This window comes from Amblyraja radiata, chromosome 28 (assembly GCF_010909765.2).
Source record: "Amblyraja radiata isolate CabotCenter1 chromosome 28, sAmbRad1.1.pri, whole genome shotgun sequence".
Lineage (NCBI taxonomy): Eukaryota > Metazoa > Chordata > Chondrichthyes > Rajiformes > Rajidae > Amblyraja > Amblyraja radiata.
Genome location: NC_045983.1, coordinates 5,598,560 through 5,621,869, shown reverse-complemented (window position 1 = coordinate 5,621,869; position 23,310 = coordinate 5,598,560). Strand labels below are relative to the sequence as shown.

Sequence of the window (23,310 nt, the reverse complement as noted above, 5' to 3'; positions counted from 1 at the left end):
CAGGGGATTAGGTCTTTAGTTTTTTATGACTTTCAGGATGTTATTTTGTGGGTTTGCAGTGCTTTAGATTATTGGATTATCAGAAGATCAATGTGCAGAAAAACATCTTGTATTTCGAAAATGATTTCTTCAAATGATAAATAAGATAAAAGACATTTAAATTAATTTAAGTTTTTATTTTGCTTTCTAATCACCACACCATTTTTAATCCTTTTCTTGTTCATTTAATCCCTACTGATGACACATTCAATTACTCAAGCTTTCATAATGTATTCCTGGCTTCCAAAACCTCCCACAAAGACTCTCAACATTCATGCTTTTGTAGTTCCAACACTTGGCATCCAGTTCCACATTCTCAAAGCTGTTTTTGTAATTTTTTTCAAACGTTGTTAGTACTTGTTTGTATGAACGTGTGTTTTTAAAAGGTTTTCCACGTTAGCATTTACTTTAAATTCCTTCGGCCTTTGTAAAATCACTTAATTTTCTTTCCTTTTTGTTTTGTCCTTTGTGCCATTATGTCTTTCATTTGGTATTTGTTCTTTTTGACTTCATTTATCGTTTCAATTTAAACACAAATTGATATTATTACAAATCATTTCCTGATACAGATTTAACTCGGAGTAATGTCAACATAAATGGGCAGTCTACAGGTTAATGAAAATTACCATGGCATCAGGGCATTGAGAGCGAACTCTAGCCAAAGGGTTATCCACTGCCTGCCTATCATTTCCCAAGTTCTTTGTATCTTCGGCCCTACTTCTGGGATGATAAAACATACATGGCATTCTTCAGATGCAATCAGTTATATCACAGCATAAATATGATGAAGTGTATGGCACTGAGTGACCTGTATCTGCAGCTTTATATGTCTCTCCTACAGTCAGTTTGATAAAACCACAAGGATTCCTGAAAAAGCCTTGTGTGGTGAGCTCCTGGCAGTTGTAATTAAAGTATTTATTTTCCCACACAATTTTTTGAGAGTCAGCGCGGAAACAGACCCTTCAGTCTGCGCCATCCAGCAATTCCCGCACATTATCACGCCTACATGCACTTGGAGCAATTTACACATATCAAGTATACAAACCCGTACGTCTTTCGAGTATGGGAGGAAACTGAAGATCTCGGAGAAAACCCATGCAGTCACAGGTAGAACGAAAAAACTCCGTACAGACAGCACCCATAGTCGGGATAGAACCCGGGTCTCTGTAAGGCAGCAACTCTACCGCTGCCAGTTCTAGTGACAGCAATCATGAGCAAGAGTGCATATATATGCACATGGGGCAAGAATGGAGCACCAATTGCTTAAGGTTCCAGTAATTACCTTAAAATCTATTCTATATACTTATATAAAACTCTCATCTTGTCCTCTTGTTTGCGTTGTTTCTAAATTTGCGCAAAAACAATCCCCCATAGCGCTACGATCTTTTGCCACCATACTCGTCATTCTCCTGTGCTGCAAGTGCATCAAGTTTTATTCCGACCGGTGAAATATTACAAAAGTTATTGGTCTGTTATTCACCGGGATGGCGACACCCCTTCCGCACTCGCTGTCAATCACTGGTGGGGAGAATAAAGCTGAAGAGGCGGAGAGCGGGCGGGGGCTGCTGTGTTCACGGGCGGGGGCGGCGACCACCACAACGAGCCGGGTGCCGATGAGTGCAGCCGGGGCTGGGAGCCACTGAGTGCAACAGGTGCCTGGTCCTGGAGCCTGTGAGTGCGGTCGGAGCCGGAGTCGCTGAGCCCACACAACCCCCTCCCCCTCACCCCCACCCCCTACTACATACACACCTTCCCCAACCCCCCCTCCCCCACACACACACACCCCTCCCCCACACATCCCCTCCCCCACGCCCACTCCCTCATCCTCCCAACACTCCCACCCTCCCCCCACACCCCCCCTCCCCCATTCCCCTCTCCCACACCCCCTCCCCTGGCTGCAGAACGTCCCTGTTCCCCGGCTACAGAACGCTCCCACCGTTGTGTTGGGGGACGGGTGAGTGGTGGAATATTGCATTGGGGAATGGGTTGCGTTGGGGGACCAGGCCTCCCATGAGACTGGGACCCAACGGGTCCCACTTAGTCTAGTAAGCTTTTAAACGTGACCCAAATAAACTCTCAATTCCAGGTAAATTCTGTCAATGATATGAATGTTTGAAAAGTATGTTTACATAGGAATGGTTGAATTTGTAAGTAGCATATTTAGAGTCATACAGCATGAAACGGGCCCATCGGCCCAACTTGTCCATGCTGACCAAGATGCCCCATCTAGGCTAGTTCTGAGGGATGGAGTGGGAAATGTTTGGGCAGTGTTTGTTCACACCCTCTCCTGATCGCAACTCTAAAATTATTCTTGGTAGGCCCTTTGTTATAAAATTTGCCCTCCACCCCTCCAGCACAGAATGAGAAGCAGCTCCAACATTACAGTGCCTCCAGGAAGATTACTAATCCCAGAGACAGACGTAAACAGTAACAACAAAAATCCCTATCTTTGCACATGTTGATTTCCTCCAGAGATCTTATTATGTTTTCTAAAACATTGGGCCTTAATTAACAGCTTTTGATCATGGCCTCTTTCAGCGCCAGCCTTTGAATACGGTGTGCTCATTTTAAAAACTGAAGGAATTGTATATTTCCAATTAATTTGAAATTAATGCATCTAAATTTAACAGTGTTGATTTTGGTCAGTTGATTTATTCGTGAAAAAAACTTGCTTTGATTGTAATGTGTCCCCAGATTCACACAAAGAGACACATGTATCTGTTGCAAGCATTAACTGATGGCAAAGCAAAAGTATGATAAGACAGTTTTTGCATTGCATAGCCAGTCTTCCTTGATAGGGTTGAAAGTATATTGGGACACCTCAATTAAAGTAATCATTGCAAGTAATAGAGATTGCCAGTAGGAATACTCTTGTTTGCTATTTTACTGGAGGAAGACAAATAGAATACTACAAGGTAGAATAGACAATAGGTGCAGGAGCAGGCCATTTGGCCCTTCGAGCCAGCACCGCCATTCAATGTGATCATGGCTGATCATCCCCAATCAGTACCCCATTCCTGCCATTTCCCCATATCCCCTGACTCCGCTATTTTTAAGAATAGACAAGACTTCGACAAATGCAACTGGTGCATCATAAGGTCATAAGTAATAGGTGTAGCATTGAGCCATTCGGCCTATCAAGTTTACTCTGGCTGATCAATCTCCCTCCTAACCCCATTCTCCTGCCTTCTCCCCATAACTTCTGACGTCTGATCTAACAGTGCCTCAGCTTTAAAATCCACATACTTTCTTTCAAACGCATCTCCCCTTTCTTTGTATAATCCTACACTCCTTCAGTTGAGCAAAGACTGTTTTATCCAATTCTGGCCTCTTTCATGTCCCAATTTCCATTGCCTCACCATGCCTTCCACTGCCTTAGCTCAGCTTTGACATTCCCTCCCTAATACTACACCTCCAGCTGTTGCTTCGCGTTGTAAGGTCCACCTCCGTGATGAAACATTTGATTACCAGCTCTTTTGTCTCATTATGTGGCTCAAATGTTCCTTTTTAAAAATAATATACATTATCTCAGGATGGTTTATAATATTGAAGGCAGCAATTAAATAAATTGTTGTTTACATCAACAATATTTCTATTATAATTAATAGAACAAACTGAACCTTTGGTTTTCTTTATAAACAGAAGTCAAAGCCGGTCCAGATGAAATTTGCACAACCAGGAAATTCACTACGTGTTTTGACTACAACTTTAGAAGGCCTGAAACACTGGACCCAGTACAGTGACAGATTTGCATTACTATTTGAGGTCTTTGGTATGTGTACTTATCTTTCTTTCACTCTTTGTAAATGCATGATTCATTTCTACATTAATGTTATGCATAGATTTAAATGTCCTTAGATGCCAGGTGAAAATATCCAATTTGTATTTCTTTGTACTGTGAACTGTTAATCAATCATTTAGAAATTTAATTTACAGTGCCCTCCATAATGTTTGGGACAAAGACCCATCATTTATTTATTTGCCTCTGTACTCCATAATATGAGATTTGTAATAGAAAAAATAATATGTGGTTAAAGTGCACATTGTCAGATTTTATTAAAGGGTATTTTTATACATTTAGGTTTCACCATGTAGAAATTACAGTTTATACATAATCCTCACATGTGAGGATGCAAATTGTGGAATGCAGAGACAAATAAATAAATGACGGGTCTCTGTCCCAAACATTATGGAGGGCACTATATATCCATCAGAAACAAGCAAGACTGAAGTAATGCTATAATGTAAAATACATAAACTAATATAATGAGCATTTGAGTCGAGGAACATTTTGCAGTTAATCAAGATTTATGTCATTTAGGTGGTGTTGGTAAGGCTGAGTTGCAGAGCACTGGAATTGTTCAGCAGGCCAGACTGAATCTTTGGAGAGAAAAATAATTATCTTTTTCTTCACTAAGGATTTGTTAGAATTCGAGTGAATGAATGGAAGATATTTTGTTTATTTAGTGTTCCACTTTTGGCAAACCAAACACGAATTGGGTGATGGATTTGTAGAACCCCGTTTCTAAATCCGCAAGTGTGACTGTGAGTTTCCACTAGCTTGTCACTTTAATTGTTCATTACACTCCCACATTCATCTCTCTTTCTTTAGCCCTCATTACTGTTGCAATAAATCTCAATGTAAATTTGAGGAACAACGCTCCATCTTTCAAGTAAGCATATTATTGCCTTCTGGATACACATTTGTATTCAATAATTTCAGATGGTTAACTGTTCAGCCATGCATCTTTCCAGAGTTCATTTTTCCCCACCACTTTTCTATTAATTTCAAATGTCATTAATTTGTTCTTGTTTACATCATCACCAGGCAAATCTTGTGTTAAATCTTTACCATCCTCGGTCAGTTGGCACTATCACCACTTGTATCATCTAGAAACATAGAAAATAGATGCATGGCTGATCATCCAGAATCAGTACTCCTATTCGTGCCTTCTCCCCATATCCTCTGATTATGTTAACCCGAAGACCTATATCCAACTCTCTTGAATATATCCAGTGAATTGGCCTTCTGTGGCAGAGTTTTCCACAGATCCACAATTCATTCCTAAATGGCCAACCCCTCTTGACCTGAAACGTCGCCTGTCCATTTCCTCCAGCATCATTGGAGGGAAATGGACAGATGAAGTTTTGGGTCAGGACCCTTCTTTCATAGCCTATAATTCATCCGCAGATGCTGCTTGACCCAATGAGTTCCTTCAGCACTTTGTGCTTTGACAAGAATGTGTGTTCATTAGTGGGCCAATCTCTGATTTTTCTATCTAATTTAAAAATCATCACTTGTCTACATGTTAATGCAAAACTTTAATAAAATAATTATAGGCTATGAAAGTACTGGAGGAACTCAGTGGGTCAAGCAGCATCTGCGGATGAATTATAGGCTATGAAAGAAGGGTCCTGACCCAAAACTTCATCTGTCCATTTCCCTCCAATGATGCTGCCTGACCTGCTGAGTTCCTCCAGCAGTTTGTTTATTGATTCCTGCCTCTAGTTTCTTTTGTCTTCATAGGCTATGAATGGTAAACTAACATGTTCAAAAATAATTCGAGGAAGGCAGATTTGTAAATCAACAGTAGATGGCGCAAAAATCTAAAGTATAATTCTTGAATGCGGTGCAGGAAAAATGAGTCCTTGACCATAAAGATGTAGTAAGCTAGCTTTGGAAAGGACAAGTAGGAGTCACCAATATTTCAAAGATCAAAATCTACAGTGATTCACAGATTAGTAATTGTTCATGGTAATAAAGGTAATATGCGCTGAGTACCAGCTACATTATTGTAGTCACGGTTTGCTGGAGGGATATGTATATGTGACCTGTACCCTAAATCTGGCTTTCACATGAGGCCCAGTCCTTTTATATAGGGCTCAAATCAGGTCTGCACACAAAACAAATCTCATAGAGCAATGGTGAGATTCCCGATCAAGTTGGTTTATTCAGGTCGCGACAATATATACTAGGAAGCACTTGAAGAGGTCCCAAAGTACTTCACTGACTCAACGCATGTGCAACATTTCATACTATTCGCTTTACAATGATTACTTGTGGGTACTAGATTTTGCAATAATTCACCAGTCACCTACATTTCTTTGTAGTCTTTCATCCTTGTTTTATCTCTGCTGCAATTGCTTCTATCTGACTGACAGCTGGGACTTTTCTTCATGTTCTTAGAATACCATCTCCCATTTGCTTTGTTAATAGGTGTCATAAAGTGACTCCTCTTATTGTCTATCAATTTTGTTGCGCTCAGCCTGGTTTACAAACATCCTATTTTAATCTTTGCTCCACCAATTCTGGTTTTTGTAATCGAAATACATCTCTAATACACCTTCTTGGAGTAATCGCTGCTATCTCAATTCCTGCCCGATTGACAAATATTAGGGTCTTCAGCTTCGTATATTGCTTTTTTATTATGCCAAAATAAAAAAAATCAGAACACTTGCAATCAGTAACTGTACAAATACTAATACGTGCAATTTAATCTTAATCCATGTAGATTAGCATTCAGCTCCCAGATTCAGATCCCAGTTTCCAATAGTTTTTCCCAAATGTTCTCTACTTCTGAGTAATGCTTCCAAATAGTCTCAGTGCTCTCAAGCTATTCATGAACCACCATCTCACCCTCCTTCACTAGTACCATCCAGTCAGTGTGGCGGTGTGGTATTGGAGGACACATTTTGAGAAATCTCCTTAATGTCTCATCCGCGTCATTTCTTGACGTAATAAAGTCTACTGTTGTCAAATGTTAATCCGATGGTACCTTCAGTTTCTTGCCTCTGATGGTGATCTGTCTCAGGAGACCTTGGATTATGACTGGAGGGTACAATTCCGGACATTGTTATCATACCATTTAGCAGAGTAACAGCATAATATTTTCCCTACAATAAGGCAACACTCACAAAGAATGCATTAGTCTTTAAATCAATCACAAGCTTATAGTTGCTATAATGTGTACATCCACGACCAGACTCTATTGCATTATTAGCTCTTCTGGGCGGGCCCAGTGTTTTCCACCTTGATGACATCTTTCCAACCTAATTCCCTAGATTTAGAGTTATTATCACGTGTAACGAGGTGCAATGAAAAGCATTGTTTTACATGTTATCAAAACAGATCAGATTTACTACATACAGTGCATTCAGAAAGTATTCAGACCCCTTCACTTTTTCCACATTTTGTTACGTTACAGCCTTACTTTAAAATTGATTAAATTCATTTTTTTAATCATCAATCTACACACAATACCCCATAATTAAAAAGCGAAAACAGGTGTTTAGAAATGATTGCAAAGTAATTAAAAAGAAATAACTGAAATATCACATTTACATAAGTATTCAGGCCCTTTGCTATGACACTCAAAATTGAGCTTCGATGCATCCTGTTTCCATTGATTCTTTGAGATGTTTCTACAACTTGATTGGAGTCCACCAGTGGTAAATTAAATTGATTGTACATGATTTAGAAAGGCACACACCTGTCTATATAAGGTCCCACAGTTGACAGTGCGTCAGAGCAAAAACCAAGCCATGAAGACAAAGGAATTGTCCATAGACCGAGACAGGATTGTGTCGAGACACAGATCTGGGGAAGGGTATAAACCAATTTCTGCAGCATTGTAGGTCCCGAAGAGCACAGTGGTCTCCGTCATTCTTAAATGGAAGAACTTTGAAACCACTAGGACTCTTCATAGAGCTGGCCGCCCGGCCAAACTGAGCAATCGGGGGCGAAGGGCCTTGGTCAGGGAGGTGACCAAGAACCCGATTGCCACTTTGACAGAGCTGCAGAGTTCCTCTGTGGAGATGGGAGAACCTTCCAGAAGGACAACTATATCTGCATCAGACCAGTTGGGCCTTTATGGTAGAGTAGCAGACAGAAGCCACTCCTCAGTAAAAGGCACATGACAGCCTGCTTGGAGTTTGCCAAAAGGCACCTAAACAAGATTCTCTGGTCTGATGAACCCATAATTGAACTCTTTGGCCTGAATGCCAAGCGTCACGTCTGAAGGAAACCAGGCACCGCTCATCACCTGGCCAATACCGTACCTACGGTGAAGCATGGTGGTAGCAGCATCATGCTGTGGGGATGTTTTTCAGCGGCAGGAACCGAGAGACTAGTCAGGATCGAGGGAAAGATGAACGGAGCAAAGTACAGAGAGATCCTTGATGAAAACCTGCTTCAGAGCGTTCTGGACCTCAGACTTGGGCGGAGGTTCACCTTCCCACAGGACAACGACCCAAAGCACACAGCAAGACAACGCAGGAATCGCTTCGTGACCAGTCTGTGGATGTCCTTGAGTGGCCCAGCCAGAGCCCCGACTTGAACCCGATCGAACATTTCTGGAGGGACCTGAAAATAGCTGTGCATCGACGCTCCCCATCCAACCTGACAGACATTGGGAGGATCTGCAGAGAAGAGCGGGAGAAATTCCCCAAATACAGGTGTGCCAAGCTTGTAGCGTCATACCCAAGAAGACTTGAGGCTGTAATCGCTGCCAAAGGTGCCTCAACAAAGTACGGAGTAAAGGGTCTGAATACTTATGTAAATGTGATATTTCAGTTATTTCTTTTTAATTACTTTGCAACAATTTTTAAACACCGTTTTCTCTTTTTTATTATGGGGTATTGTTTGTAGATTTAAAAAAAAGAATTTAATCAATTTTAGAATAAAGCTGTAACGTAACAAAATGTGGAAAAAGTAAAGGGGTCTGAATACTTTCTGAATGCACTGTATCAATGCCATCGTCAAACTCAAGCATGAGGGAAGATAACAAATGCAGAATACAATTCTCAGCATCCATAGACAAACTCCAACGTTACAATGCGGAAGATGTGAATGTGACTGCACCTATGAGAATGTGACTGCACCTCTGCTCTAATCCCTATCACTGTCTATCAGACTAGGAGAGGCCATTCCCCAGCATCATTGGTAATAGCTGGATCTAATTATCTGATATTGGTTTGGCCACATGAACCTTGTCAGCCTACTCACTATAAAATCCAGAGATTCTAGCTAGAGGAGGAAGAAGGAAGAGAGATAAAGGGTGGCATCTTCCTACTAGCTCTGTTTCCCTGTTGCAGGTTTGTGGAAGAATGAGCCACTGGGACAAACCTGAGACTACCAGCGCTACAGTGTGCTCAAGAGTGGGCTACTGGGAAGAAGCCCTAGACAGCCAGCTCTTCTGCTGAGGCGAAGACTGAGTGGTCGGGACAAGCCTGAGATGCCAGTTCCTCTTCCTGCCCATGGGCAATGAGGGATTGTGCCTACACATAGAGGCAAAGACTGAGCCGCCAGGATAACACAAAAACTGCCTCTTCAAGCCCAAAGCTGAGCAGCCAGGATAAAACAGACTGCCAGCGCCTCCTCACAAGGCAAAGGTGAACTGCAGGGAGAACCCTGACATCAATACACACAATACACAATACAATTTATTTGTCACTTGAACCTCATAGAGGCTCAAATGAAATGTTGTTTCTGCAGTCATACACACATGAAAAAAAAGACCCAAGACACAACACAATTTACACAGACATCCATCACAGCGCATCGCCTCCTCGCTGTGATGGAAGGCAAAAAAACTTATCTCTCCCCTGCACTCCCCATTCCCTTCCCGATGTCAGAGTCAAAGCCCCCGGCGGGCGATGGCAATTGTCCCGCGGCCATTAAAGCCACGCCGGGCGATGCAAGGCCACGCTCCGGGTCTTGTTGTTGGAGCCCCCGGCGGGCGCTAGCAAAGTCTCGCAGCCGTTGAAGCCACGCCGGGCGGTGATGTAAGGCCCCGCTCCAGGTCATCCTCAACCCCGCTACTCGGGCGGGAGAAGTCGCCGTTACAGAAGCCTCGAAAAGCGGTCTCCCACCAGGGACCCGCGGGCTCCCGATATTACTGTCTGCCAGACCTGCGGTAAGCCTCCGAATCTCCGGGGGTCGGGTCACAGCAGCGCGCCACCACAGCTCCACCCGCTCCGGACTCGGCCAGCTCTACGATGGTGAGTAAGTCCGCAGCTCCGTGACTGGAGCCCCAGGTCGTTCCTGCTGGAGGCCGCTCCACGTTGCAGCCCCAACGACAACGGAGACCCGACAGGGAAAAGGTCGGGTTCTCCGTGCAGGGGAAAGATTTTAAAAGTGTCCCCCCCCCCACCCCCTGCCCCCCCCACACACATACCCCATCAAAAAAATAATAAAAACTACATTAAAACGGGACAAAAATAACAAAAAGACAAACGGACTGCAGAGGCCGCTCCGATGCCACACTTGGAGGATGCGGGAAACTCGCATGATGGAAGAAGAAGTTCAAATGGAGGATTGCTAATATGTTGATTGGACTTCTTTATCTGGATGTGCCACTCCTTACGTTTGTCCCATTCTTGTAGCCAGAGTATCATTCCGAAGCACTTCTCTTGAAAAAGAAAACTGGATGTTAATGCACCTTGAGACTGTATGATGCCATAGTCTCTGGTGCTGAGCAAACGTACTACCATAATTGCACTTGCTGCAGAACTCTGTATCTCCAGAGCCCTCTAAGGAATTGCTTTTAGAGATATTTAACTAACTAACTGGATAACTACTGCTGGAAATTTGAACAGAAAATGGTGGGAAACTGACGAAAGAAGAACTCTCTAGTAAGACCAGGAATGAGCTGACGGGCCAAGCCCAAGATCGCCATTGATCCATTGACAATAAGGGATTGTTCTCCACATCCCACACCAGTTGAAGAATAAGGAAGGTCCATTTTGCGTCTGCCACAGTAAAATGGCAGCCCCACCCGAGACTATCATTCCGGTTAAAGTAAGCTAGCATACCTTAATGGTATGCGCCATGGTCTCATTAAGGATTGGGATGGTCCTGGAGTTTTTCCCTTGTATCCGTTGACAATGTTGGTTGTGCGTTTCAGGACTTCAAGACTGTGGAACTTCATTCATACCTGCTGGTTGGGGGGATGGTGTAGGTCTGACTATTGCATGCTTCTTCCGTTGCTTAGCACATCTGATCCTGTATTCTAGCTTAATCAATTTGGCATATCGCAGGCTTATACTTTTACGTCCATCAAAATAGTGTTGAACCCCAGAAGTGATAGTATTGAGAGACCCAGAGATATGGCAGGCTATGGTATTATAGATTACAGTTGAATGCTGTTCTGTTATTGCTGGTGATACACAGTGCTTTATGGGTGCCAAATTTTGAGCTGTCAGGTATGTTCTGAATCTGTGCCACTTAGCACAATAATACTGCTCTGGAGGTGGAACTTTTCTTTCTTTAGTGCTGTGGTCACCTACCAATATTGTTGTGAGCATTTACCAATCTCTTGCAAAGCATTGAATTATTCTGCATTTTAGTTCCATATCTATGGCACCTTCTGCAGGTTTTGATGGCAAAACATGGAGACAAATAGAAATGATTGTTCTTTCAAGCTGAAGAGTAAATGGAAAATCTGAAGATAATCAACAGGTCAGGTATCAATGGAGAGGAAAAGTCATTGCTCATTTCAAAATGTTTGAAAAGGCGGTATTATACTTGTCAGAGAACTGCTAAATAAAAATGTAGTAAGTGGATGTTTGCGAAGTGCATGAAAGTCTTGAGGCTGCTGATATGGAAAAGTGTACAGATGGTTGCAATTCTTATGAGAAAAAACAAATCAGTGAATCAGATTTGATGTGACTGTGTTAAACTATATTATCCATGACAGAAGGTAGCTATTCTTAGGCAGTTCTGGGGATTGAGGAAGACTTGCTTTCACTCTAGTTTCAATCTAATATAGAAAATGTTGACTTACTGTGGTGACATTTTGCAAGCCATACAACGGGTCAGGATCAAATATAACAGTACCTGTACTGATCTTCTACAGGTAAAAGAAACAGCACAAATCATCCATATTACATCCATCAAAATAATATTGGACCTCTAGCTTGGTAGTATTGAGAGAGCCTGAGATATGGCAGGCTATGGCATTATTGATTACACTCAAATGCAATTCTGCTATTGCTAATGACACACTTGCTTATAGATGTCAAGTTTTGATTTGTCAGATATGTTCTGAATCTATGCCATTTAGCACAATAATAGTGCTACAAACACAATGTTCTAGAGCTAAAACCTTTCCTTACAGGGACACTGCTGTGGTCACTTCTATTGTTGTAGGCAATTACCAATTTCTTGTAAGGCATTTAATTGTTCTGCAATTTCATTTCGTATGAGTCAAGAGTGTTTTATTGTCATATGTCCCAGATAGAACAATGAAATTCTTACTTGCAGCAGCACAACGGAAACAAAATATGAATGACACTTTTTTAAGGTTTTGGTGCTGGAGCATGGAAATAAGAACCAGTGAGAGTATGGAGAGAATTAAAATGATCTTTCAGGCCAGGAGAGCGGCGAAGAGTAAATGGAAAATCAGAAGATAATCAGCAGTATCTATGGAGAGAAAAATTAATTGATCTAAATTATTTTTGTCTCTCCTCAGATGATGTCAGACCTGCTGGGCATCTGCAGCATCTTCTGATTTTTAGCATATCCAATTTTTGTTTTTCCATTGAAATATTCATGGCAGTGGGAACAACTTAAATGTTTCAAATGTACGTCAAAGATTGGCAAGGTTGTTAAGGTGGAAGAATGTGAAATGGTGTGAATGTGGTTTCAGAAACTTCACTCGGAGTCAACTAACCTAGAATAGTAGTTGGCAATAAATATATGTTCAGAGTTCTAACAGCTCTAAATATTCTCCAAATATGCTACTTGTAACAATGGAAATTGTAGAGTGACCAAAGATGAGATTGATTCATTGATTGGTTGATTGATATAGCATGGAAACGGGCCCTTTGGCCCACCCACATCACGCGACCATCGATCACCCATTCACACTAGTTCTATGTTATCCCACTTTCACACCCACTCTATATATTAGGGGAAATTAATTGGGACCAATTAATTGACAAACCCGCATGGAAGGAAATCCACGTGGTTACAGAGAAAGCTTGCAAACTCCGCACATACAGCTCCCAAGGAAGGATCGAACCTGGGTCACTGGAGCTATGAGGCAGCAACTCTACCAGCTGCACGACTGTATTGTCCTTTTATAAGATGAAAAGGACTAAAATTAATAAGAAAAACAAAATTTTACATGTGCTATCACATTTTTGTGGAGCTAATGATGAAATTACCCATACTTCATTAGTATTTAATTAGGTTCATTCTCATCAATAACTTCAGTTTTCTGTAATGAAGATAGATGAATTGAATTAAGTAAAATGGTAATTGCATTATTAACCATGCTAATTTCAAAATGTTTGAAAAGGAGGAATTACACTTGTCAGAAACTGCTAAATAAAACTATAATAAGTGGATGTTTGCTAAGTGCCTGGAAGTCTTGAGGCCACTGATATTGGAAAAGTGTACAGATGGTTGCAATACTTAAGAGAAAAAACAAACCAGTGAATCAGGTTTGATGTGACTCTTTGTTACACTATATTATCCATGACAGAAGGTAGCTATTCTTAGGCAGTCGTGGGGATTGAGGAAGACTTGCTTCCACTCTAGTTCCACTCTAATATAAAAAATGTGCCATACATTTTACAAGCAACACAACAGGACAAGATCAAATATAACAATTCTGAACTTATACAGATAAAAGGAACAGCATAAAATCAAGCTGACAATTGACACTCTGCTGGTCCATTTAAATGGGTTATCGCTATTGTGATCTACCAACGACAATGAAGTTACTGACAGTAAGGATACAGGGCCAGGAAACACTAGGGAGGCCTCCATTGTGCCTGGAAACATGGTCAACAGTGTGACATGCAAGACTGAAACGCAGGGCACTATGGCTCCTTCCCTACTATCATTCTGTCCAATATGCAGACTCTAGAAAACAAGGTTGAGAACTTGAGGGCAAGGCTCTTTGTCAAAGGGAGTTGAAGGATTACTGTATTGTTTCATGGAGACATGGCTCACCCCCAGCTCCCCAGACTCAGCCCTCCAGCTGAAGGTTTCTCCATTCTTCACATGGCTTCACCACCAAGTGACTGGAAGAGGCAGGTTGTGGATCAGCAAGGAACCCTGATCTAATGGAACCCTCGGGGAAAGGGAGAGGTGGAGACGTCTGCTTCATTGTGGTGCTCAGACGTGGCGGCCCTAACCAACTCCTGCTCTCTGCACCTAGAACTAACCAGTGCAGTGCCATTCCTTCTATCTCCTGAGGGAATTCACCTCCATCATCATGACCATGGTTTACATCCCGCGCCATGCAGATGTTTGTCTAGTGCAGGAGAAGCGGTACGCCCTGGTCAACAAATACCAAACAACGTATGTTGGCGCCTTTCCCATCATAGACGGGGTCACCAGCCAGGTCAATTTGAAGAAGTCACTTCCTAATTACCACCAGCATGTGTCCTGCAGCTCCTGAGGATCAACAGCCTCAGCCACTGCTATTCCACTATCAAAGATATCTACTGCTGCATCCCTCACCCTATGGGAAATCAGACCACCAGGGTGTGCTTCCTATTTATAGGCAGCGACTAAAGAACACAGTGAGGCCGCCACAGAGCTGGTCAGGGGAGGCAGAGGAATGACTCCACCCTTGCTTGGAGTGGGTAGATGTTCAAGAACGTGGCAAGGACATGACCGAATGAGGCACGGTTGTTACCGATTTCGTAAGGAAATGCGTGAATATGTGTGTTCCCACCAGAACCATCCAAGTGTTGGCTTGGATCCAAGCCATCCAGAAATGCTTCAATCAGAAGGCTTGGATGGACCAAGAGTTCTGCAATCTTCTGATGATCTGGTATTGGGGAATTCAAGTCTGGCAATGGAGGTTCATATAGGAAGTCCATGTGCAACTTCGAAAAGGCAAGGAGATAGATACTGGAGGGTGAATATGCAAACTCCTAAACAGAACCTGAGGTCAGGATTAAACCCGGGTCTCTGGAGCTGTGAGGCAGCAGCTCTACCAGCCACGTCACTGCCACCCTAGTTATCAGCATTTTCAACATCTGTTTAGAGTACTGGGCAGGAGATGGCTGAAGAAGATCCTGGTTATGCTTTTTCCCGTGACAGATGTCAGCTCTTAGTAAAGGTTGACATCTGGATTTGTCTCTTTTCTGAAGATGATGGTAAAAGGATTCATAGCAAAAGGATTTGAGTATAAGAGCAGGGAGGTACAGGGTCTTGGTGAGACCACACCTGGAGTATTGCGTACAATTTTGGTCTCCTAATCTGAGGAAAGACATTCTTGCCATAGAGGGAGTACAGAGAAGGTTCACCAGACTGATTCCTGGGATGGCAGGACTTTCATATGAAGAAAGACTGGATAGACTCGGCTTGTACATGCTAGAATTTAGAAGATTGAGGGGGGATCTTATAGAAACTTACAAAATTCTTAGGGGGTTGGACAGGCTAGATGCAGGAAGATTATTCCCGATGTTGGGGATGTCCAGACCTAGGGGTCACAGTTTAAGGATAAGAGGGAAGTCTTTTAGGACCGAGATGAGAAAATCAATTTTTACACAGAGAGTGGTGAATCTGTGGACTTCTCTGCCACAGAAGGTAGTTGAGGCCAGTTCATTGGCTATATTTAAGAGGGACTTAGATGTGGCCCTTGTGGCTAAAGGGATCAGGGGGTATGGAGAGAAGGCAGGGATGGGATACTGAGTTGGATGATCAGCCATGATCATATCGAATGGCGGTGCAGGCTCGAAGGGCCGAATGACCTACTCCTGCACCTATTTTCTATGTTTCTATGATCACAATTACAGCATAAGCTAACTTTTCCATGACTGATGGTGGTTTACAGGCAAGAATAGTTTAACATAGCATATATTTAAAAGATCTTATTGTTCTATCTTCTTAATCATCTTTTGCTTGGGTATGTTCATAAAAAGTCTGAACTCTACTCCAATGGCATGTAGCCACTGGCAGTGATGAAGAATATTCTTAAGGAACAGTGAATTAGTTTTTGAGTTATCTAATCTTATGTGATTGAGGGACCTTTCTATGCACAAATTGACTGCCGCATTTGCAAGAACATGGTGACAATTAAGAAGTAATTAGTTTGCTGCAAAATATTTGGTTCCATCTGAAGATGTGAAGGGTGCTTAAATGAATACAGATTTGTATTCTCTGTCCATCCCTCCCTATGCATTGGTTCTGGGCTGACTTTTCACAGGAATACCATACGTACAGTGATTTTCCTCAAAGTGAAGCTTATATCCTGTAATTAAATAATTGATCTGTTGATGATTTTAGTGGTAAGGTCCCTCATAATTTTTTTGCTTGCAAGAATTCAGGGGACAGTGATGGTTTGGTGATTCAAGATACTGGGTAGAGAGTGTTAATGCAAGAATTCAGGGGACAGTGATGGTTTGGTGATTCAAGACACTGGATGGAGAGTGTTAATGCCGTGGGGATTATAGGAGACTGGTGATCGGTCGGCGGTACTGGGAACCCGTCCGAAGGCTCGGCAGACGGTGGGACCAGGAGGTAGTTAGAGACGTAGGATGCGAGGTACAAGGGCCGGTAGGAGAGTGAACTGGGTTAATGCCTCCAGCGCCTTCAAGGTCGGCTGGAGGAGACGCCTCCAGGCCACAAAGATGGCCGGACAAGGAAATCGACGTCGGTTCGCGAGAACTGCTCCGGTACATCGAGCGTGCGGGCCGACCTTACTTTGGAAATGACGACAAAGCATGGCGGCACCTGCATGTGTAATATATGCAAAAGGAATTTCACTGTGCAGTTGCATAAATGACAAAAAGCACCATTGAACTAGTTGTGGGAATGTGAAGGTTGGATATGTTGTGTCAGCAGATCACTGGGTGGCAGTAGGTGGGTAAAGAGTTGTGACTTTCAAAATGTGGCTGGGATCACTCCGTGAGAGAAATTATTTACATAGGAGGGAACATATACAAAGTGATTTTCAGTACTTGCTTCTTTCCCATAAGTTACACATTGGTAAATTGGTAAAAGCAGAAATCTTGTATATGAAGGAGACAAGATTAGCGTATTCAGAGATTACCCCGTGGAAGTTGCTAAGAAAAGAGCGTTGTTCACAGAAACAAAAAGAATACTGAAGAACATAAAGAATCTGAGATATGGACTGTTATACCCCGCAACACTGAGAGTCAGTTACGAGAAGAAGGAATACTTCTTCATCAAGCACACGGAAGCATTTGAATTTGCCAAGAACGTCGAGGACAAGATTGAAGATTGAAAAATATTCAACTCTTAACACCTATCTCGCAGAGAAGATATGGAACTCTAAACTTTAAACTATTATATTTAAGAGTTGCCTAAAATTCGCAATAAGAATTGGGTATATTTCCTACAACGGATATATATAAAACTAACATTCTAGTACTAACCTCTAACCTCTAACAACTATTAATAATCAAGAATATTAACTAACACTAACTAATGATAACAAGATTATTTAGATTATTTAAGAATTAATTAAAAGTATGAAATATAAGTAAAGTATGATTCAGGTATTTTATAATGAGAAATGTCTGATGGCCCTTGCCCTGATGTTTTCGTTTTTGATTATTCTTTGATAAATGTTTAGATTATACAAAACTAATATCTCAATTTGAGACTATTAATTATACCATTAATGGAATATAATCAATATTTCTTTCCCCCCCACAAATTGTATGCATCGAATTGGAAACTTTCCTTTTAAGGAAAGCACGGAGCTAGTATTTTTATAAACCAAAAGCTACGGAAGTCCATAGATGCTTAGCCACATTAGGGTGGCTATCACTAACTGCACTAATTGTAGTTGTAGTTGCTTTTCTTTCTTACTTTCCACACTTTACTAACCCTATTAGCTATCACCTTTTTTATCTTATATCACATTATATTTTGTATATGGAATGGAATTGCATATTTTATTTAAGGAGATACGTTCGGATGGAAAACAGACGTGACCTAAAATTCATCTACCTGAAGTTCAAGTATAAGGTAGGGCTGAGTGTGCTGAATCATCTGCTCTACCACTTAATCACAAGATGCAAGACATGAATATAAAAATTGGGGGTGAGGGAATTAAATTCTGTAGTTGGAATGTTAAGGGAATTAATGAACCTATCAAGAGAGGCAAAGTATTAGCACATTTAAAATCATTGAAAACAGATATAATATTTCTCCAGGAGACACATCTTAAAAAGGAAGCACAACATAGACTGAAAGCAAAATGGATTGCTAAAGCGTACCATTCTTCATTCTCACATAAATCAAGAGGTGTGGCAATATTAATTCGTAAAGGTATACCCTTTAAACATATATCAACGATAGAAGACATTGAAGGCAGATATATTATAATAATAGGGGAGTTATACTTAAAAAAGGTGACTCTCCTCAATGTGTATGGACCAAATTTTGATAGCCCTCTGTTTTTTAAGAGAATTCTTAACAATATCCCGGAAGGTACACAACAAAACTTAATAATTGGTGGAGATTTAAATTGTACATTGGATGCTTGTTTGGACAGATCATCAACTCAAAGAAAACTAAAATCTCGATCAAGTGAATTTTTAAATTCATACATTAATACCACTAATATTAAGGACGTCTGGAGAATTGAAAATCCATCGGGCCGAGAATATTCATTTTACTCACCAGTACATAAAACTTACTCAAGGATAGACTATTTTTTGGTAGATTCAAAACTTATCCCATTCACCTATAACTCACAATATCACAACATCATAATCTCAGACCATGCCCCATTAACATTTATGATCAAAGTAAACGGAATGGCAGAGACACAGTCACAATGGAGATTTAATCCCCAAATCTTAAAAGATAAGTCATGTAATGAATATCTAGTAAAACAAATTAAAATGTTTTTTGAGGCTAACGATAGCCCTGAAATCTCTGCCTCGCTTCTTTGGGAAACATTTAAAGCATTTGTACGAGGAGCATTAATTTCTTCCCAATCATTTTTTAATAAAGAGAATAGGGCCAAACAAAAGAAACTGGAAATGGAAATAAAGCAATTAGACACAGAAAATGCAGCAGCACCATCCACGATAAAACACAATAAAATTGCAGTATTGAAATATAAATTAAACAAGATTTATTCAGACCAAGTTATAAAACTTTATCAACATACAAAACAATTAAATTTTGAATTTGGTGACAAACCACAAAAACTATTAGCGCGTCAACTTCGCAAATTGGACGGGGAAAAAACAATATACAAAATTAGAACAGATAAGGGAGAAACATTAACATTGCCTAAAGATATTAATGATAGATTTCTACAATACTATCAAAAATTGTATTCATCTAAAATAACAGAACAATCAACGGGAATGGAAACATTTTTACAGAATTGTAAGTTTACGGGTCTAGATCAGAAAGAGAGAGAATTGCTAGGGGCTGAAATTACGATAAAAGACATTGAAGAATCAATAAAGTCCTTAAAAAATGGAAAGTCGGCAGGACCCGATGGACTAAATTCGGAATTTTATAAAAATTTTTATGACTTGCTTTCCCCACGCCTACAGACAATGTACAAATATGCTTATACTCAACAGAAACTCCCAGAAACTCTAAATGAATCAACAATCATACTTATACCAAAAACGGACAAGGATCTTGAAGACCCAGGTTCATACAGAGCTATAGCCCTCTTAAATACTGATCAGAAAATATTAACTAAGATTCTATCTAATAGATTGAGCTTAGTGATCAGTAAATTAATACATCCTGACCAAACAGGGTTTATCCCCAAACGGTATTCATTTTTTAATCTGAGAAGATTATTTAATATTATATACTCCAATAGAATCCCCAACGCAGAGCTAGCAATTATCTCGTTAGATGCTGAAAAAGCATTTGACCAGGTAGAATGGCCATATTTATTTTCGGTGATGGAAAAATTTCAACTAGGAGAGAAGTACTGTACATGGGTTAAATTGTTATATTCTAACCCAACAGCTAGAATATTAACAAACAAAATGTTATCAACTAAATTTAATCTCTCTAGAGGCTGTAGACAAGGATGTTCACTATCCCCACTATTATTTGCTCTTGCAATTGAACCCCTAGCAGAAAGCGTTAGAAACCATCCAGGAATATTTGGATACAATACTAGAGACACAAGGAATAAAATCTCCTTATATGCAGATGATATACTAATATATATTACAAAATTAGAAACTAGTATTCCAAACCTATTAAATCTAATAACTCAATTTGGTCAGTTTTCGGGATATAGAATCAATTGGAATAAAAGCGAAATCATGCCAATAACAAAATTTAATTTACATACAATACAACAATCCCCTTTTAAAATAGTTAAAGATAAATTTAAATACTTAGGAATCTGGGTAACTAAGACATATACCTCTTTATTTAAACTAAATTTCCCACCCTTACTGAATAAACTACATAAGAATATTCAATACTGGAAAACACTCCCCATTTCAATGCTTGGGAGAATTAATGCTATAAAAATGATTTTTTTACCGCAACTACTGTACCTACTTCAATTAATTCCGATATATATCCCAAAAACTTTTTTCAAAAAAGTCGACTCCATTGTTACAAGTTTTGTCTGGGATTATAAGAATCATAGAATAAGTAAAAAACACTTATGTAAATCAAAGATAAATGGAGGTCTGGCTTTGCCAAATTTCTTATTTTATTTTTGGGCAGTCCATATTAAAAACATGAATTTTTGGCTGGAAGAAATGGACCAACAACCAGATTGGCTAATGATGGAAAAGGAAGACTGTCTACCTTTTGAAATTGGACCGATCATATTTGCCCCCACAAAACAGCACAAAAAAACCTATAAAGAAAACCCCATAATACATAGTGGAATACGAATTTGGAAACAAATAAAAAAAGATTTAAAATTGAATAATATACCACTCTGCCTTCCCATTGTAAATAACCCTTTGTTCAAATCATCCTTTATGGACAAAGGTTTCACACAATGGAAAAATCATGGAATCAAAAATATAGGACATCTTTATGGGAAAGGTACTTTTCTTTCATTTCAAGAGTTACAACTGAATTATGGACTGCACTCAAATAATTTTTTCAGATATCTACAAATTAGAGATTATGTTAAATCTAATACACAAGTTTACAAGAATAGGGAATCAGAAATTCTTGATGAGTGTCTGAACAAGCATCCTAATACTGAAAAACTAATAGCTTATATTTATAACACCCTACTAAATAACGAGGTACCACCGACCGAACTACATAGATACAAATGGGAAATTGAAATAGGTCATCCTATCACGAAAGATATGTGGGACGAAAGTTTACAACAAATACATCAATGTTCATTAAATGCCAGACATATTTTAATACAATTCAAGGTCTTACATAGACTACACTTCTCTAAAATAAAACTAAATAGAATTTTCCCACAAATCTCTCCTATTTGTGATAAATGTCTACATTTAGAGGCTAATTTAACACATACTTTTGCAAACTGTATAAAACTTAAACATTTCTGGACAGATATTTTTGAAATAACTTCAAAAGTTATTAATACAAAATTGGACCCAGACACAAAATTAATAATACTTGGAATATCAGAACAAAGCTTAACACTCACAACAAACCAAAGAAACTTCCTCAATTACAGTATAATAACCGGAAAAAAATTAATATTAAAATTTTGGAAAGGCCCTACAACCCCCACAATCAAAATGTGGATTACGGAAATGTCGGAGACCCTATACTTAGAAAGAATTAGACTTGTCTTAATGGACAAACAAGATCTTTTCCATAAAATTTGGGCTCCATTCATTAACTATCTGAAGGGATAGACTGGCACAGCTCGAGGACCCAGCTGAAACTTGAACTCAGGAACAGATGAAAAACTATACTCTATACTTTATAACCTACGAACCTATCTCCATTGATGTATCACAGGTAACCCATTCCACCTTCCTTGTTTTTCTGTTGTGTTTTTTTTTGTTTTTTTTTTTTGCTTCCTCTTTTATTTGTAACTTTCTACCCTCTCTTTTTCTCGCTTTCTATAAAAAATAAAAATACTAGAAGCAGAAGTAATTGATAATGGAAAATTTTAATAATGTATGACTGATGTATATGAAAAGTTTTTTTTCTACTATAATATGTAATTACATTGTATAATATGTCTACTTCTAATAAATAAATTAAAAAAAAAAAAAAAAAAAAAAAAAAAAAAAAAAAAAAAGTTACACATAAGCAGGCTACTCAGCTTCATTATGATGGTTTGTTATGCAAGAGTGGACAGTGTAGGCCATTGAGACACAATTAAAAATGACAGAAGCGGTGCCCAGGCATGTGTTCAACACAATTGAATAACATTGCAATTGTCAAGGACCTCTAAGTGTTGGCATATCAGATGCAAGGAGGATTCGAAATAAAAATCATGGACAAGCATATTACACAAATAACTAGTCCAGAAGAAGATTTTCAGATTCAGATTCAGATTCAATTTTAATTGTCATTGTCAGTGTACAGTACAGAGACAACGAAATGCATTTAGCATCTCCCTGGAAGAGCGACATAGCAAATGATTTGAATAAATAATAAGTGTCCGGGGGGGGGGGGGGGGGGGGGGGTGATTGGCAGTCACCGAGGTACGTTGTTGAGTAGAGTGACAGCCGCCGGGAAGAAGCAGTTCCTGGACCTGCTGGTTCGGCAACGGAGAGACCTGTAGCGCCTCCCGGATGATAGGAGGGTAAACAGTCCATGGTTGGGGTGAGAGCAGTCCTTGGCGATGCTGAGCGCCCTCCGCAGACAACGCTTGCTTTGGGCAGACTCAATGGAGGGGAGCGAGGAACCGGTGATGCGTTGGGCAATTTTCACCACCCTCTGCAATGCCTTCCGGTCGGAGACAGAGCAGTTGCCATACCATACTGTGATGCAGTTGGTAAGGATGCTCTCGATGGTGCAGCGGTAGAAGTTCACCAGGATCTGAGGAGACAGATGGACCTTCTTCAGTCTCCTCAGGAAGAAGTGGGTGGCGCGACTTTCGTCAGCAGCGGCCTCTGCAGTCCGTCTGCGTTTTTATTATTTTATGTCTATGTTTTTATGTAGTTTTTGTTATTTTTTGTTGGGGTATGTGTGTGGGGGGGTGGGGGTGGTGTGGGGGGGAGGGGGTAACTTTTAAATCTCTCCCTGCATGGGAGACCCGACCTTTTCTTTGTCGGGTCTCCGTTGTCGTTGGGGCTGCAACGTGGAGCGGCCTCCAACAGGAAGACCGGGGGCTGTGGTGCCGACTACTCACCTCACCGTCGCGGAGCTGGCCGAGT

At 40.4% G+C, this 23,310-nt stretch overlaps 1 protein-coding gene across 2 annotated transcripts in view; it reads left to right on the top strand.

Annotated features, from left to right (window-relative positions):
- Positions 1–23,310, top strand: part of spata22 (spermatogenesis associated 22) — a 60,096-nt gene that overhangs the window by 22,778 nt on the left and 14,008 nt on the right. For both annotated transcript variants that reach the window (XM_033045645.1, XM_033045644.1), the window contains one exon: positions 3,682–3,811. In XM_033045645.1, coding sequence (XP_032901536.1) covers positions 3,682–3,811 — 130 coding nt within the window. The remainder of the gene's footprint in view (positions 1–3,681; positions 3,812–23,310) is intronic.